Genomic DNA, 15,082 nt, shown 5'->3' with positions numbered 1-15,082 from the left:
AGTTTTTTATCTTCATTTATATATTTGTAAATTTTACAGAAAGATCTTGATGTTTCATCTCAGAATTGTGGATTAAAAAGAGGTGCGAGAAACTGTCAGCCAAATGTTTTAAATCCTACTGATACTTTTACATGGATCGAAGCTTTCTTCTTTTTTTTACACTTTTTTGTCTTTTAAAATATCTGTTAACCTTACTGTTGCCTTTCTTATTTTCAATATGTATGTGTTCAAGTTCATAAAGGTCATAGAAGTTTACATTGGAAAGCTTTTTTTTTTAAAAACTTTTTGTATGTGGTAATCCGTTGCTTATGGTCTGTTTAAGTCTTTGACATGTGATGATTATCAGGGTTGGTATTTGATTTAATGTAAGTCTATGCATGACACTGTTGAAGTTAGTGTGCCTCAGGCAAATTGTATTTTTAGTTACATAATCTCAGTTTTGTTAAAAATTGTATGAAATACTCCTCAGTGCTAACCTTAAATCATGCCCTTACAATAATTTCTGGGTTCTGGCTATCTTTTAAAAGGGTTGTCATTCCTTAATTTTCTGTGTACAATTTACAAGATTCTTTTTTCTTCTGAAAGGTTTAAAGTTTAAGCTAAATAAAGGGAACTTTTATAGTTGAACCTGACATTAGACAGACCTTACACAACATCCCAAAACACTAATGGAATTGTAAAGAGTATTCAGTAACAGCCTCATAATAATTTGTATTTTAAGTGATCTTCTAGATCTGATTTTGAAATAATCTTGCTCTCTCTGGTTGATCTCATCATGATTGAAACACTGTGCAAAAGCACTCTAAGCAACTCTCACAAGAGATAGACTTTTTGATTATCCATTAAAGTGGTCTCTACTAATCCTTCCCAAGGCTTTGCCAGAGTGTTTTATAGTTTTATTTGGATAATGGCCGTCTTTGGTTTCTACAAGTAACTGTAAAAATAAGATGAAATGAAAATCTGCTAAATTACTTTAGAAAGCATGGAAAACTAATGCTTCGGCTATAAGATGACACTAAATCTGCAGGAAGTTCTCTTCCCTCCCTTTATCTTTGAGCATTTTAAGATGCTTTCAGTTCTGGCTGGGAACATACTTACAGCAATATCTCATAATATACCATGTGTTTGGGTATAGTGCGAGGGCAGATGGGGTGAATCGGTGTATGAGATCAAGACAGCTGTGTGACATGGCGACAGTGCTGGAAACCGGAGGGCATGTTAGTGTGGGCATGTCTGCATGATGGGACCATTGTAGAAGCCTGGCATAGAAACAAAGCCCATTTCTGTGGCTTCAGTGTGTAAACGCTGATGCTATAAGGCATGTAGCACTGAGCGGCTTTCAGTGACAGGCATTGGATCTAGAAGGAGGCGAGGCTGATAGTGGGAACAGTTAATGTTTGTCTTTTTGTCCACTTTGTAGGCTGCATGGGATATGTTCTGTCCTCTCCTGCTAAGTGGGCCCTGATAACAACACTGTGTGTGGGGGGAGGGGGTTAACTCACATGTCTGTACTTTGGTGTCTCTTTGTGTTTCTTTGCTGTTTATATATAGCGGTGTAAAGCATTGTAATAATGGGGATCTAAGTGGGTGGTGGGTGGGATCCTGCACAGCACTGTCATGGACACTAAGGAGCCTAATAATGACCTAACAACATCTCCATAGTTACCTCACACTCCTCAGTACAACCTAAACAGTGAAAATGTCAGGACCCTTGTCTGTGTTGCTTATATTTTGTAAACTTACTAATCAGTTTCATAAACTATTTCATGCAGAATATTTGTCAATCAGGTGCTTTTTTTTTTTATAGTTTTGAAATACTTCAAAAACACTAAATCTCTCCATAGACAAAACACATGGACAAAATTGTTGGTAACCCTCGTTTAATGGAGGAAAACCCCCAAAATGGTCAAAAAAAAAAACTTGAATCAGACTCAAGTAACAATGAATAAAAACTGTATGAAAACAATGAGTCAAACATTGTTTTTCAACCAAGCTTCAACAAAATGATTCATAAAAAGGTAATATTGCAGTCCAACAATACCAGTAATGGTCAGTGAGACTTCTGCTCCTGTTTGCTGGTATTTTGATCCATTCTTAATGAGAAAACCGCCCCTTTTATTTTAGGTTTGAAGGTTGCCTTTTCCAGACATCATGTTTTAACTCCTTCCAATAATCCTCAATATAATCTAGTTCAGGGCTAATAGAAAGCCACTTCAGAATATGGTCAAGTATTTTCCTCTTAGCTGTTTTTGGGTGTTTCTAGCTCTGCATTTTTGGTCATTATTCTGCTGCAAGACCCATGACCTGCACCTGATACAAAACTTTCTGACATTTGGCAGCATATTTCTCTCTAGAATCCATTTGTTGTCTTAAGCTTCCAATGAATCAGCAGAGATTCAAGACACCCGGTTTCTGATTAAGCAAAGCAGCCCCAGAACATAACAATGCCTCCTCCATGTTTCACAGTAGGGACAGTAATCTTTTCCTGATATGCTTAATTTGATATGCTGTAAACATAGAGTAGTTGTGCCTTGGCAAAAAGTTATATTTTCATCTCACCTGTCCATAGGACATTCTCACAGAGGCTTTGTGGCTTGTCAGCATTTAATGTGGCAAATTCCATTTAGGCTTTTTATGATTTGTTTTTAACAATGGTCTCTTCCTTGGTCTTCTCTCATTAAGTCCACTTTGGTAAAGACAATGACAGATGGTGCAATCTAATACTTAAACTTGAAGTTTGCTTTTAATCTCTTTAGAAGTTTTTCCTTAGAAGTTTTTATGGGCTCAATTGTTACCGGTTGTATTTTCCATCGCTTTGATTTTCAATAATCTCCCACCTCCATGCAGTTCTATAGATCTTACATTTCTAAATAATATGTGCAACTACACACCAAGGTGCTTGGAGATGGCCTTATATCCTTTTCCTTTGACATGCTTGTCGATAATTTTCTTTCTTCTGAGACAGCTATTTCCTTTGCTTCCTCTGGTCCATGTTGACTGTGGTACACACTGTCACCAAACAGCACAGTGACTTCCTGTACACCTTTATACACTGACTGGTTACAAGATTGTAGACACCTGTGGTGCTAATGAATGGAGACACCTTCTTTTTACATGTCCCCTTAGTCACTGGGTTTTCAGTCTTTTTCTTGAGGTACCATCATCTTTTATCCAGGTCTGTTTCATCAGTTAATTTTCCAATCATTTAAAGCATGGGTAAATCTATGGGTGTTTTTCTTTAAAAAGAAATGAGGGGTATCAACCATTTTGTCCACCTGTGTATCTATTGTATGCATGTCTTGGAGTAACTACATTAAGTGAGGTAGGAAAGCTATGAACAATCCCCACTTTTTTTCTGAATTTTCTAAATTCTTATGTCTGTTTTTGTTACTTTTTAAATGTCAACACAAATTTTAGCCAGTTGTGATTTATATTTAGGAAATAATCATTTAACATATTACATCAAATTTTCTTCCAAACTGACTGATCTTCACCATGATAGATCGAAATTAATTTTGTTTTTAACATATTGGGGGGAAGAAAAGCAAAGGCTTGGTCCTAGGCCGAACGTTTGTTTATCTTACACCAAAAAAACAGCTAAGTGATAATAGGATGGAACTGAATTGAACAGACAGATTTGGGCTTTGTCTCCAGTGATTTTGGTGTTGCAAAATGCAAAGAGCTTGTTTTTGGAGTTCATCCAAGTTTTGACCCTCATCTATGGTCATCAGATATAAGTTATAGTAATCACCAAAGAAATCATGAAAGTCACTAAAACTGCTCCTTGGGTGCCTCCCTTTGGAGGTTTTCAGGGCATGTTCTCCTGAGAAGATCCCACAGGAGACATTCTAACCCAAAATTCCAGGAGACATCCTAATCCAATATTCATTAGAACGACTATATAATCCTTCCAACTCATTATCAGGCAAGGAGATGCCTCCCCAAAAGTTAAGTCAATTGTGTGGAAGAGGAGCATGGTGTCTAGGTGATAACAGGTTGCTGCTGTAACAGGATTAAAGCATTCCTAATACATACTCTGAGATGCCCAGACTTCCCGATCCACACACACTTCCTCCAGCTTCTCTGGCTCAGAGACATAGTCCCTCCAGCATGTCCTGGACCTTCCACAAGGCCTCCTCCCAATAGGACATGCCTGGAACACCCCCCGAGGGAGGTGACAGGACACATCTGGAACAGATGCCTGAGCCACCTTAGCTGTCTCCTTTCGACATGGAAGAGCAACGACTCTACTCTGAGCTCCTCCCGGGTTTACTGAGACCTCACCCGATCTCGCAAGGTGGACCCAGCCACCCTGCGAAGGAAACTCATTTTGGCCACTTGTTTTTGCGATCTTGTCCTTTCGGTCATCACCAGGATCTCATGACCACAGGGGAGGGTGGGAAAATAGATTGATTGGTAAATTGAAAGCTGTGCCACCCGACTCAGCTCCCTCTTCACAATGACAGTCCGATATAGCAACAGCATCACTGAAGACACAGCACAGATCCGTCCCTCACACGTGAACAAGACCCAGAGATACTTGAACTCCTGCACTTGAGGCAAGGACTCTCCACCGACATGAAGAGGGGAATCCACCTTTCTCCGGTGGAGAAAAATGGCCTCGGATTTGGAGGTGCTGATCGTCTTCTGTCCTTTTGTTTCCCAAAAAGCCACGCATTTTTACATTTCTAAATTGTTTGAGTCCTACATGATGAAGCAGCTCTCTGTGACAGTATCTTTTTTTTTCTACAGTATATTTACTGTACTCTGGTGTTTTTCTCACTTACTCATCTTTTTGCAGTTTGTTTCATTTTCACTAATACAACTCTTTGTTGAATTATTATAAAGTAATACAGAAACCAAGATAAAAGCTATGCATTTATTGACCAAATGACATGACTCAGCCTCGTCATATAAGTCAATTGAGGGGCTTTTTTCCTATCGAATCTAGAGACATACAGACCTTCCTAAGCTATGCTTAAATATTTTGCTTTAAACCTTTCGGTTTATTGACTTTACTTTCACTTTTTGCATAGTATTGTGATAAGTTATAACAAATGTAAAAAATTGCAGGCTCAAGTTGTTAGCCTAATCTTACACAAAAGTGAACATATTTTCTACTTACATGTTACAGCTTCAAACTTTTCATTCTATTGGTACAGTATTTTATGTGGTAATCAAACACAAAACTGTAAACTAGATATAAAAGATTCATAAGGTTTAACATTTAAAATGTAAAAAAAAAATAATCTAGAAAGTGTGGCTTGCAAGTCTGCTCCCTCTACTGCAGTATATGTAAACTGAAAGTTAACCCTTCTTCTGTTTAAAATAGCTACAGTTCAGTTAAAATATGTAGAGTTTTTCTGTAATCACCCCTTTGTTTTTATTTACCACAGATCTAGACTTTGATTTGGATATCCTTATGCATGAATACACATTAATCTAAAACAAATTATTCTAGCTCTGACTAGATCTATCAAAAACCAGGGTCACATTCAACTTTTTATTTTAAAGAGTCTTTATTTTTTCAGTTTTTAGTTCAATGAGGACAACTGGCTCAGAATCCAATGGTTTCATTATGATGACAGCTATTTCAAAATGAGAAATGTTTCTTTCTTAAAATTCTCCTTTTTTTGCGGCTAAGCCAGAGTCTGTGAAATTGGAATGCAAAAAATAAAGCAAGAGCAGATGTCCTGGAGACATGAGAAAAAATCCAAGCAGAAAGTCATTCACTTACATCTGAAGGGAAGCAATGGAATTTCTATTGCTTATCTTTCTGCCCCAGCAAATTTAGAATGATTTCAAATGTAGGCTCTGCAGGGCTAAAACACCACATCTATAAAGCCAACCTATCCCTTCTCTCCTCCTCCCTTCTGTTCAATAGCTCTCATTCTCATTGCTAACATCCCCTCTGCCACAGTACTGATGCAAAAGCATGCGTGGGGATGAACAGGCATAACAAACACGGTACACATCATTTATCCCAGCAGTTTTAGATTTGAAAAATCTTTGCTGGAAGGCTGCTACAGCTCTTTTATGCAAAAACCGCAAAGGTCCAAACAAAGCTTGCAGAACTCCAACTTGAAAGCACTGCTGTAGTTGGGAAAAAATGGAGAGAGACAGAGCAGCAGCAGTATGGAAATCAGAAAAAAGATTGTTTTGCTGAGTGTGTGTGAAGTCTGTGTACATGTATTTGTGTGGCAGCTGGTTCTGGTCAGGTGACTGCTTTCGTTGAGTGTAATTTGTTGGATGTGCCTGGCTTGGGCTGAACCCCACACAGCTGAAGTCAGTGTGTGTGTATGTTTGCTGGAGGACAAAAATGTGAGTGAGAGAGAAAGAGAGAGAGAGAGAGAGAGCAAAAAAAAAAAGAAGGGAAGGGAGAGACATGCAGGACTGCCAGTGTGTCAGCTCAGCAACAGCAACATTAGGAGCTGCAGGCTGAAGCAAAGAAGCTAAGGGGAAAACCTCACAAATATTTCAGTGGGACTGCTTGTAGGACCCCAACTGTGCTGGGTGGAGCTTTAGGTGTTGCACTTCTTGAGGAGAACACCTCTGGCTGGACCAGAGACCTGTTTCTGAAAGACAAGGCTGAGCTCATCTGGAGGGGACCAGGGCAGACTTGGAGGCCACTGAGGTAGAGAATGGGGTGCTCGGCCAGCGTGGTTCTCCTGCTTCGTTCAGTGGGCGGAGCTGACTGTGGTCACATATGTTCACGACAGGACCAGACATCAGTGGAAACTGCGACACCCACTCTGGAGGGTTATACCACCACCCACTCACCTTTGACCATCATTGTAATGGTAAAAGATGCCACTGCATGTCCAGTTCCCATTAAATACAAAATGCATGTGTTTCTGCATGATGTTGGAACAATAGCAATTATGTACAAAACATCAAATACATTTTGATCTGCTTTATTGTGCCGTTTAAACATTTATCAAATACTTCAAAGTTCTCACATCACAGAATGTTTTTTTGTCTTTTTGTGTCTTTTTTAACTTCTTGTTTAAATGTCCCTCATTATTGCTAAGGCTGACATTTGATCGATGATTTGAGGAGGTCACTTAGCTTTGCAGCTGAGAAGGAGGCAGAGAGAAGGAAATGGAAGGAGAGTTGAGAGGGGTGGTGGGGTCATACATGAGGAATCTGGTTTCTGTGGGAAAAATATGTTTCTTTGCATTTGGCCTGCAGAGGAAAAACAAAAATGCTTTTAAAACCAAGCTGCGGTGTATGAGAAGTGTTTCAATGAATGAAAGAATATCTTATGCAGCTGATGAATGGAATACATATAAGTACGCATGTTTCTCCTTTGCCATCTTCTCTACTTTCTACAGAGTTGCCTGTCAGCCATCTGTTTGGTATCTGTAACAACTATTCTTAGCCAGTTTTTTTTTATAGTCCAAGAAATCCTACTTTCTGTAAGCCAAGTGGAAAAAATGTTTTAGTCTTGGCAGTAAGGGGAGCTTTACAGTCACCCCTTTTGTTTCCCCTTACTTTTTCCTTCCCTCCCTAAATCGTGTCTTCTTTGGTGCCCAGTAACAGCCTTCTGTTATAAGCAAGAGAACAAGATCCAATGCTAAATCACATTAGCATGTAGACTCAGCTGATCTATTAAGCTCATGGAACGACTGAAACCAAATTGTGTATTTTTCTGGACTTTGTAAAACATCTGCTCAAATATAGAGCAAAACAGCTCTATACATCTTTTGTTTAATCAGTGTCACATGTCTTAGTCAGATTTTCTCATAGTGGAAATAACAATATGTCCAACAGGGGTTATTTATTTACTGCTTTATAAAGCATCTTTGTGTGGTGCTACTCTTCTGCATCGATGAATCCCGTTACCCACCTACCTGCATAAACCTCTTTGGTCCTTTGAGGAATTACCAGCAGTTGTAACAAGTTTAAACGTGACCATACTTTTGTCAGAGGTTTTAAACTAGGCTCCCTCCAAATTTAATCAAGAGTGGTTTATTTTGGCCATCTACACAGGTGTTTATTATGGTTATATTTTTCCACAGTCTTTAATCTTGTAGTTCCACCTATTGCATTTTGTTTCCTTGAAAACGACAACACAGCTATGTTTTCAGAAAGACTTAGCTTTGATCTGTGTCACAATTTTTAAACACATTTTACCTCTGCAAACAAACTGGACTTACAGATAAAACCAACCTTGGTGCGATTCAGCAGGGCTGTTGTAAATGCTCTCTAAGAATCTGCGCCATAGATTCTATTCCAAATGCAGCCATCAGATCATAAGAGACCAATTTAAATAAAGATTAAAATTTTTAAATGTGACTGTAAAATAACTTATGCTGCTAATTAACTCATATTTTATGTCACCCTGGAATGAATAAGTGTTCAAAGGACATGAATAGCAAAACGCTGTATAAAAGCAGAGGATCTTCCCTGGTAAACATGTCTATATGCACCCTGCTGCATATACAAATGTGCAGACATTGATACACTGATGCACAGATCAGAAGCTTGCGGGTTAAGTGGCTTGCCCAGTGGAACATTAAAATGTGGTAGAAAAAAGGCTCGAGTTAAACACACTTTTCAGATTATAAGACATCTATTCAATCTACTGAATAAAAGTTGCACCCAATAAAAAATGGAGACGGGATGCTCAACTGAAAATGACAAAATCCTGTCAATAACATGAACAGCAAATTGAATGAGAGTTTTTCTGTTATCTCAGAGATTGTTTTTTTAAATCCCTTAGAAGCTGTTGTCTGTTAATTCATTGTGAATAAATAGACCTCATTAAAGTCACTGATGGTGATTTTTATAACAGTTATCAATTCTTTTGGCCAGGGGAAATAAACTCTTAAAATGTTGTTTTAGATTACTTTTTTTAATGTTTCAACATTCTGGCCTTCCTTCAGTGTCTCTAGTGCATATGGAGCTTTATCAAACATATAATTCATAATAATCACCACATTTAGTATTAGTTTCAACAAAGTAAATGTTTCTTTTAAGTTTTAAATACCTAAAAACCTGATATTTTTTTTTACTCTCTTAGGTAGGAATATTAGATGAATGATTCTCAGTTTCAGAGTTGTCTGCCTGTGTTGCTTTAATGATATGAAGCAGACATTTTTCTGTCTGTGGCCAGCTAATCTCTGCTTATTCTGTCCCATTCTGCCTCCATCTTTTTAGCTCACATCAATCTTTTACACTGTATCTCATATGTAACTCTCCCTCTCCCTCTGTCTCTTCCATCCTTTAGACTCTAACAAGATGTAAAGCCCTAAAATCTTTGCTTTAGAATGAAAAGCTATGAAAAGTCTTCCTTAGCTGCCTGTCCTTGAACAACCCATCTTCTAATAAATCTGCGTTCTCCTCTAATTTATTTGCTCGCAGTTACCCTAGTTAATATTACGCTATGAGCCAACAGTTTAGGGCTCTATTAGTGCCCTCTATGCAGCTGTAATATAGCAAAAACCACACCCACTATTACTGTACTAACCCTGCTAAGAGAGAAGGTACAAAGAAGGGGAATGGTTGGCGAATGATTCCAATAAAGTTAAAAAACAATCCACTGGACTTTGTTTCCAAGTGTGAATACGTTTAGCTTCCCATACAGGAAGCTTTTTCAGTTCAAAGCTTTGATTTCTATTAACTATATACCTTATTTTAATTGCCTACTTATAAAAATACCAAAAAATAATATTTTGAAAAGTGATGCTGTTAAGAATTTCTTAATGATGGTTTTCGTTGTATTTCCTCCTCTAAATGTTAGCACACTGATTTATTTTTTTTTGTTAGTAAACTAAGTGTTTTGTGTTATTTTTTTTCTTTTTCTCTTTAATACTATCCATCTTTTCTTCAGAGAGAATGCAGCACTTATCATTTGATGAGCAGTTGTATTTGAAGGAGAAGATGGTTAACTAATTTAGGTAAAAGCTTGATTTGATAAATTATTCAAAACAAGTTCCAGAAATTTCCCGGGGTCAACCTGATAATAACAAGAGCTTGACATTTAATTGTATTTAATATATAATCGCAATAAAACAAAAGATGCAATCAATTTTGGAAACATTTATCAAGAGTATGGGAGTGACTTTCTCCCTCCAGCCCTTTGGATGGCGGTATGGTGCTTATAGAAGATTTGCTGCCACACAGAAAAGAGTAGAGAGTTGCAGCTAGTGTCCAGATCAATTAAAGTTTTAAACACAAGATCAAGATCATGAAAATTATGAAACTCTGGAGTAAAACGTTTTCATGCTTCTGGTCAGTGCACAACATGAATGTAAAATCACAATTGCCATATTGGTTAAAAAAAATCGCCATACTGATTTTTGCTAAAAAAGTTCAGCCTTAATAAAAAACCAAGCAAAAACTCTCCTATTCAAATCCAACCCAGTCTGAACATTTAAAGCGCTATAGACATCCCAAGGATAATCTTGATAAAGAATAGAAAGCAAATAGAGGGTTTTATCTTTAAAGATTAAACAGCTATAGTTTAGTGTATACGGTACTTTTAACATATCTACTTAATCAAAAAGTCTTAGGCCCAGTCTCATTTCTCTCACTTGCACTCGGTTTTGAGCTATCATGTATAAGGTTAGTGTGTCCCAATAATTTTAAGAGCTAGGGGGAAGTGCCATTCAACCCTTAAAATGATCCCTTCAGACCAAGGGAGGTCAAGAACTGACTTGCTGAATGAAGTGGCTTTCCAGAACTCATTTAGTGAAAGGAAGAATGTCGTCCGGCTGTGGAAAAGCACTGCACAAATGCAAATATATTTTTACAATTAACCATGCATTTAAAAATATGTTGGGATATCTTAGTTAGACTTAAAGTAGGATCATTGGGCTCCGCGGGGTCAGCAGGATCTAGTTCACGATAGGTCCGATTGGGGGACTCGGGATTTCGGCCAGCGTCTCTCAGGTTGGAACAGCCGGATTTGCCGTGGGCTGGATCGCACTGGCTGCGTGGGGATTGAGTGTCGCCCCATGATTATGCATAACAGCTTTTAACAAAATCACCTTATCACCATTTCTATCTTCACGTGTGGAATGCCCCGGTCACTAGAGCAGCGTAGATGGTATAACGTTATACATAAATGTCATTTCACTTGTTTACTGCACACACGGTAACTCTCATAAGGCATGATATTTCATGTTTATGAGTAATGTCTCCTTAGTTCCTGGGCCAATCCATATGACAAAAAAAAGAAAAAGCATTCTAGAACGTCAACACAACCTATTGTCTTAATAAATTATTCAGCAAATGGTAAACGGATTAATAAGGGCAAAATAGCATCAGCACCATCTGTATTTTTTTTAAGACAGAGAAACCTTTTTACCTTATTTATTGAGCCTTTTCGAAGTTATCCTATATCCTGGTGCAATGTAGCAGACTGTGCTCTCACACACTGACTGTACACACACAAAAAATTTACTTATTTGCTTAAACAAAGTTAAATACACAAAGTTAAATACAGAAGTTAAATACAAAGTTAAATACAGATCAGCTTTAGTATCAAGTCAAATATTTTCGGAACCTTTTTCTTCCAGAAAATCTATTTGTTTTATTATTTGTACAGACATCTGCATTTGTTTTTCAGTGACTTCTCAACCCATAAAATAAAAATTTTCTGATAAAATGAGTAGTTATGTAACAAAGAAATAACATCAATCAAGGGAAGAAAAAAAGAGGGGATTTGACAGACATTTTATCAGGTTTCCATGTAGATATGGTAGAAACTGGAATCAAAGGTAGTGTACTGTATTTTAAATGCTTCTCTCAATTATGCAAAGTAATCGGACTGCAGTGGTAAATGCTGTATAAACCAAGCAAGGCAAGGCACGTCAAGGCAAGGCAATTTTATTTGTATAGTACAATTCAGTACATGGACAATTCTAACTGATTTATATAATCTTCATATATAAAATTTATATGAATTAAATAATTAAATGGGAGAAAAATAAAAGCAGAATAAAAGCGAAAACATTTGTAAAACAAATAAATCAATTGGACCACAAAAAAAGCAGAACAAAAGCAACTAAAAAAGAAAAACATTTTAAAGAAAGTAAAACAGTTGGATCAAAAGTTTAAATTAATACCCCAGTTAGCAGTTAAACTTCAACAGTCAAAGGCAGCTCTAAACAAATAGGTTTTTAACTTTGACTTAAAAGAACTCAGGCTTTCAGAACGTTTACAGTCTTCTGGAAGTTTATTCCAGGTCAGTGGAGCATAGGAGGGAAGTGGCGGCCTATTGGTTAGGGCATAGGGCTTGGAATCCTGAGGTTCTGAGTTTGAACCCCACTCCCACAGACTGCCACTCTGAGCAAGACCCTCAACCCCCGATTGCTGCCCGGGCTCCCTGCAATGGCAGCCCACTGCTCCCCCTAATTTCTCCAGCATGAGATCAACAAAGTTAATTTATTATTTAGGAACTAAATGCTACTTCTCCATGTTTGGTTCAAGTACTGGGTGTACAGAGTAGGTTGGAACTAGAAGAACTGGGCGGTCTGGGAGGTTGATACACTGACAAATTAGTTATGTATTGAGGTGCTGATCCATTCAGTTATTTATAGACTAATAGAAGGATTTTAAAGTCTATTCTCTGAGCTACAGGGAGCCAGTGGAAGGACTTTTGATGTGTCCTACTTCCTTAGTTCTATTGAGAACACAGGCAGCAGCGTTTTGGATCAGCTGTAGCTTCCTGATTAGCTTTTTTGCCAAAGCTTTGAAGACCCTGTTGGAGTAATCAATTCTACTAAAGATACATGCATGAATGAGCTTTTCTACATCCTGCTTGGACATTCATATTTTAGTTATGAAAATGTTATTCAGCAGATAAAAGGCTGACTGAGCAACTGCCTTTATGTGCCTCTGAAGGTACAGGCCTCTCCATCATGACACCAAGATTTTGGCCATAATCAATTCAGTATCACTTCACTTTAAAACTCTAAATCTTTCTTTAGGAACAGATCAGAATGGTAATTATCCTACAGCTAAAAGTCAAGCATAATATTAGAAACTGGATAACTTCTACTGCTTTTTTTTATTCCATGTAATGAGATGTTCCAAGAACTTAAGTCACTCTGAATTTAATCGTCTACGTTAAAATGTTTATTTTACTTTATAAGGTTGTAATCTATAAATAAGCATGGCATATCAATTAAGCATTTATTTTAAAAAGATCTAAATTACTTAAAAAATCTTATGCTAGGACCGTAAAAGGATTTAAAATTATCCTCTAGCTGTTTTAAATATGTTTTCAGTAATTGTTCTTACATTTGTTTGTATGTATTTGCAGTGAAATCCGTATCATATTATGTACTAAGCTAAATGTTTGTTTTTATTTACTGTTTTTCACAAATAAACCATAATTTATGTTCTCTCTGTTGTATTTTTGTTACCAATCCACAGACCTAAAGGTGGTTTAATCCTATACCTAATATGACTCTTGCATTAGACACAAAAACTCAATAGGATGTGAAATTTAAATTCCGTCGAAACTAGTAAAGATCTTTTGTGTGTGCATTTTCCAGCATTCCATAAAAAGGTTTTAGTATTTTTAAAGCTCATGTATCAGTAAACACTGGTTTAAAGCATTTCATATGTCACCGTTGAGTTATTTGCATCACATAGAGCAAAGAGACCCAAGTCAAAGGTGCACAATTTTGGTTTTCAAAATTTAACACCTTTATGGTTTTAGGGTAAATAGATAAGTTGACGAGTAAAAGGGACATTACTCAACTTTGTATATGCCACAGTTTATTAAAGACGGAAACTATAACAGCTCAGCAGCTATCAGATTTGGGGATTTTTTTTAACCTTTCTTGCCATTATAATCACGGGACATGGTTGGTGAGATAAGCTCGGGTTCTTGTCCGGCATTTTACGTCACAGTTCCAGTTACAAAGACAACTGTAGATAAGATGTTTAGGTGATCAGAGGTTTTCTTATCCCCATTTCCTGACTTTTGAATATACCACATTTACATTATTTAATGAGAAATACTTCGATTCCCAGCCGAGGATCTTTCTGCAAGGAGTTTGCATGTTCTCCCTGAGCATGCGTGGGTTCTCTCCGGGTACTCTGGCTTCCTCCGGAAGTGCATGAATGGTTGTTTGTCCTGTTCGTCTCTCTGTTGCCCTGCGATGGACCTGTCCAGGGTGTACCCCGCCTTTCGCCCATTGACTGCTGGAAATGGGCACCAGCACCCCCCGCAACCCAACTTGGGACAAGCATGTCAACTCTTCTCTGCATTTTTCTTATTCAGGGTCCTTGACTATGGTCCTTTAATGCATTATGGTGCTTTACAGTATGTTATGGATCATGGCTCTGTAAAAGGTCCTTGTGTAGGACTGAATAATGCTGTTGTTTTGTTCTCCCTTTATACAAGGAAAGGAAGAATTGAGAAAACTCTACTTCCTGACCATAAAGTGCTAGGAGAAGTGCTGTGGAGTGGGAGGAAAGGATGTTATGGGATTACTTCTTGGCAGTTGGCACACTTGGCATTACGGAAAGAGACGGGCCCGGCAGTGATGCACATTGCATAAACCTTGGACCTAGAGTCTATTTAGATTAAGCATTTAACCTTCCATGCTCATTTTTGGGGGTTTAGAGGAAGTCAGAGAAAATTCATGTACAGTATGCACTGGGAGAGAATGCCCCGTCCTTGACAGCCATTTGTTTCAAATATAAACCTATTTTATAAATTATAATATTGCTGTGATTAATATAATTTCAATAAACCCACCCACTAAGTAAAACATGTTTAATAGACAAATTACACACAGACTGATGTTTTTAAGCCTTTCAAGAAGAAGACTTTTAAGATTAGCATATTACATCAGGTCAATAAAAAAGTGCTTTGATACTAAATTGTTAGCTTAATGAAAAATATATTTAACACCTACTTTTTTTTTTTTTTATAAATGGTACTTTGAACCAGCACCCCTTGCAACCCTGCTTGGGATAAGTGTGACGGAAAATGGATGGATGGATTTTACTTTGAATCTGACAAGCAATTCTAATGTGAATTCCTCCTACTGATGGTGGTCAGAGGGCTCGGTGGCACCAGTGTAAGGCAGCTTCACTTTTGTCAGTGTGCCCCAGG

General features: G+C 37.6%; 1 protein-coding gene across 7 annotated transcripts in view; it reads left to right on the top strand.

Annotated features, from left to right (window-relative positions):
• Positions 1-15,082, top strand: part of dock10 (dedicator of cytokinesis 10) — an 88,657-nt gene that overhangs the window by 23,049 nt on the left and 50,526 nt on the right. For 4 of the 7 annotated variants that reach the window (XM_038298580.1, XM_038298585.1, XM_038298584.1 and 1 more), the window contains exon 1: positions 6,399-6,800. The exons of 1 other annotated variant lie outside the window; for it this stretch is intronic. In XM_038298580.1, coding sequence (XP_038154508.1) covers positions 6,642-6,800 — 159 coding nt within the window. In that variant the 5' untranslated portion in view covers positions 6,399-6,641. Of the gene's footprint in view, positions 1-6,397; positions 6,801-15,082 lie in introns of those variants that run through there. 2 more of the 7 variants (XM_038298583.1, XM_038298579.1) reach the window with 2 other exon arrangements.

Source organism: Cyprinodon tularosa, unplaced genomic scaffold (genome assembly GCF_016077235.1).
Source record: "Cyprinodon tularosa strain WSP-4 unplaced genomic scaffold, ASM1607723v1 ctg41, whole genome shotgun sequence".
Taxonomy (NCBI): domain Eukaryota; kingdom Metazoa; phylum Chordata; class Actinopteri; order Cyprinodontiformes; family Cyprinodontidae; genus Cyprinodon; species Cyprinodon tularosa.
Note: the sequence above shows the minus strand (reverse complement) of the source record. Positions and strands in the feature narration are given on the sequence as shown.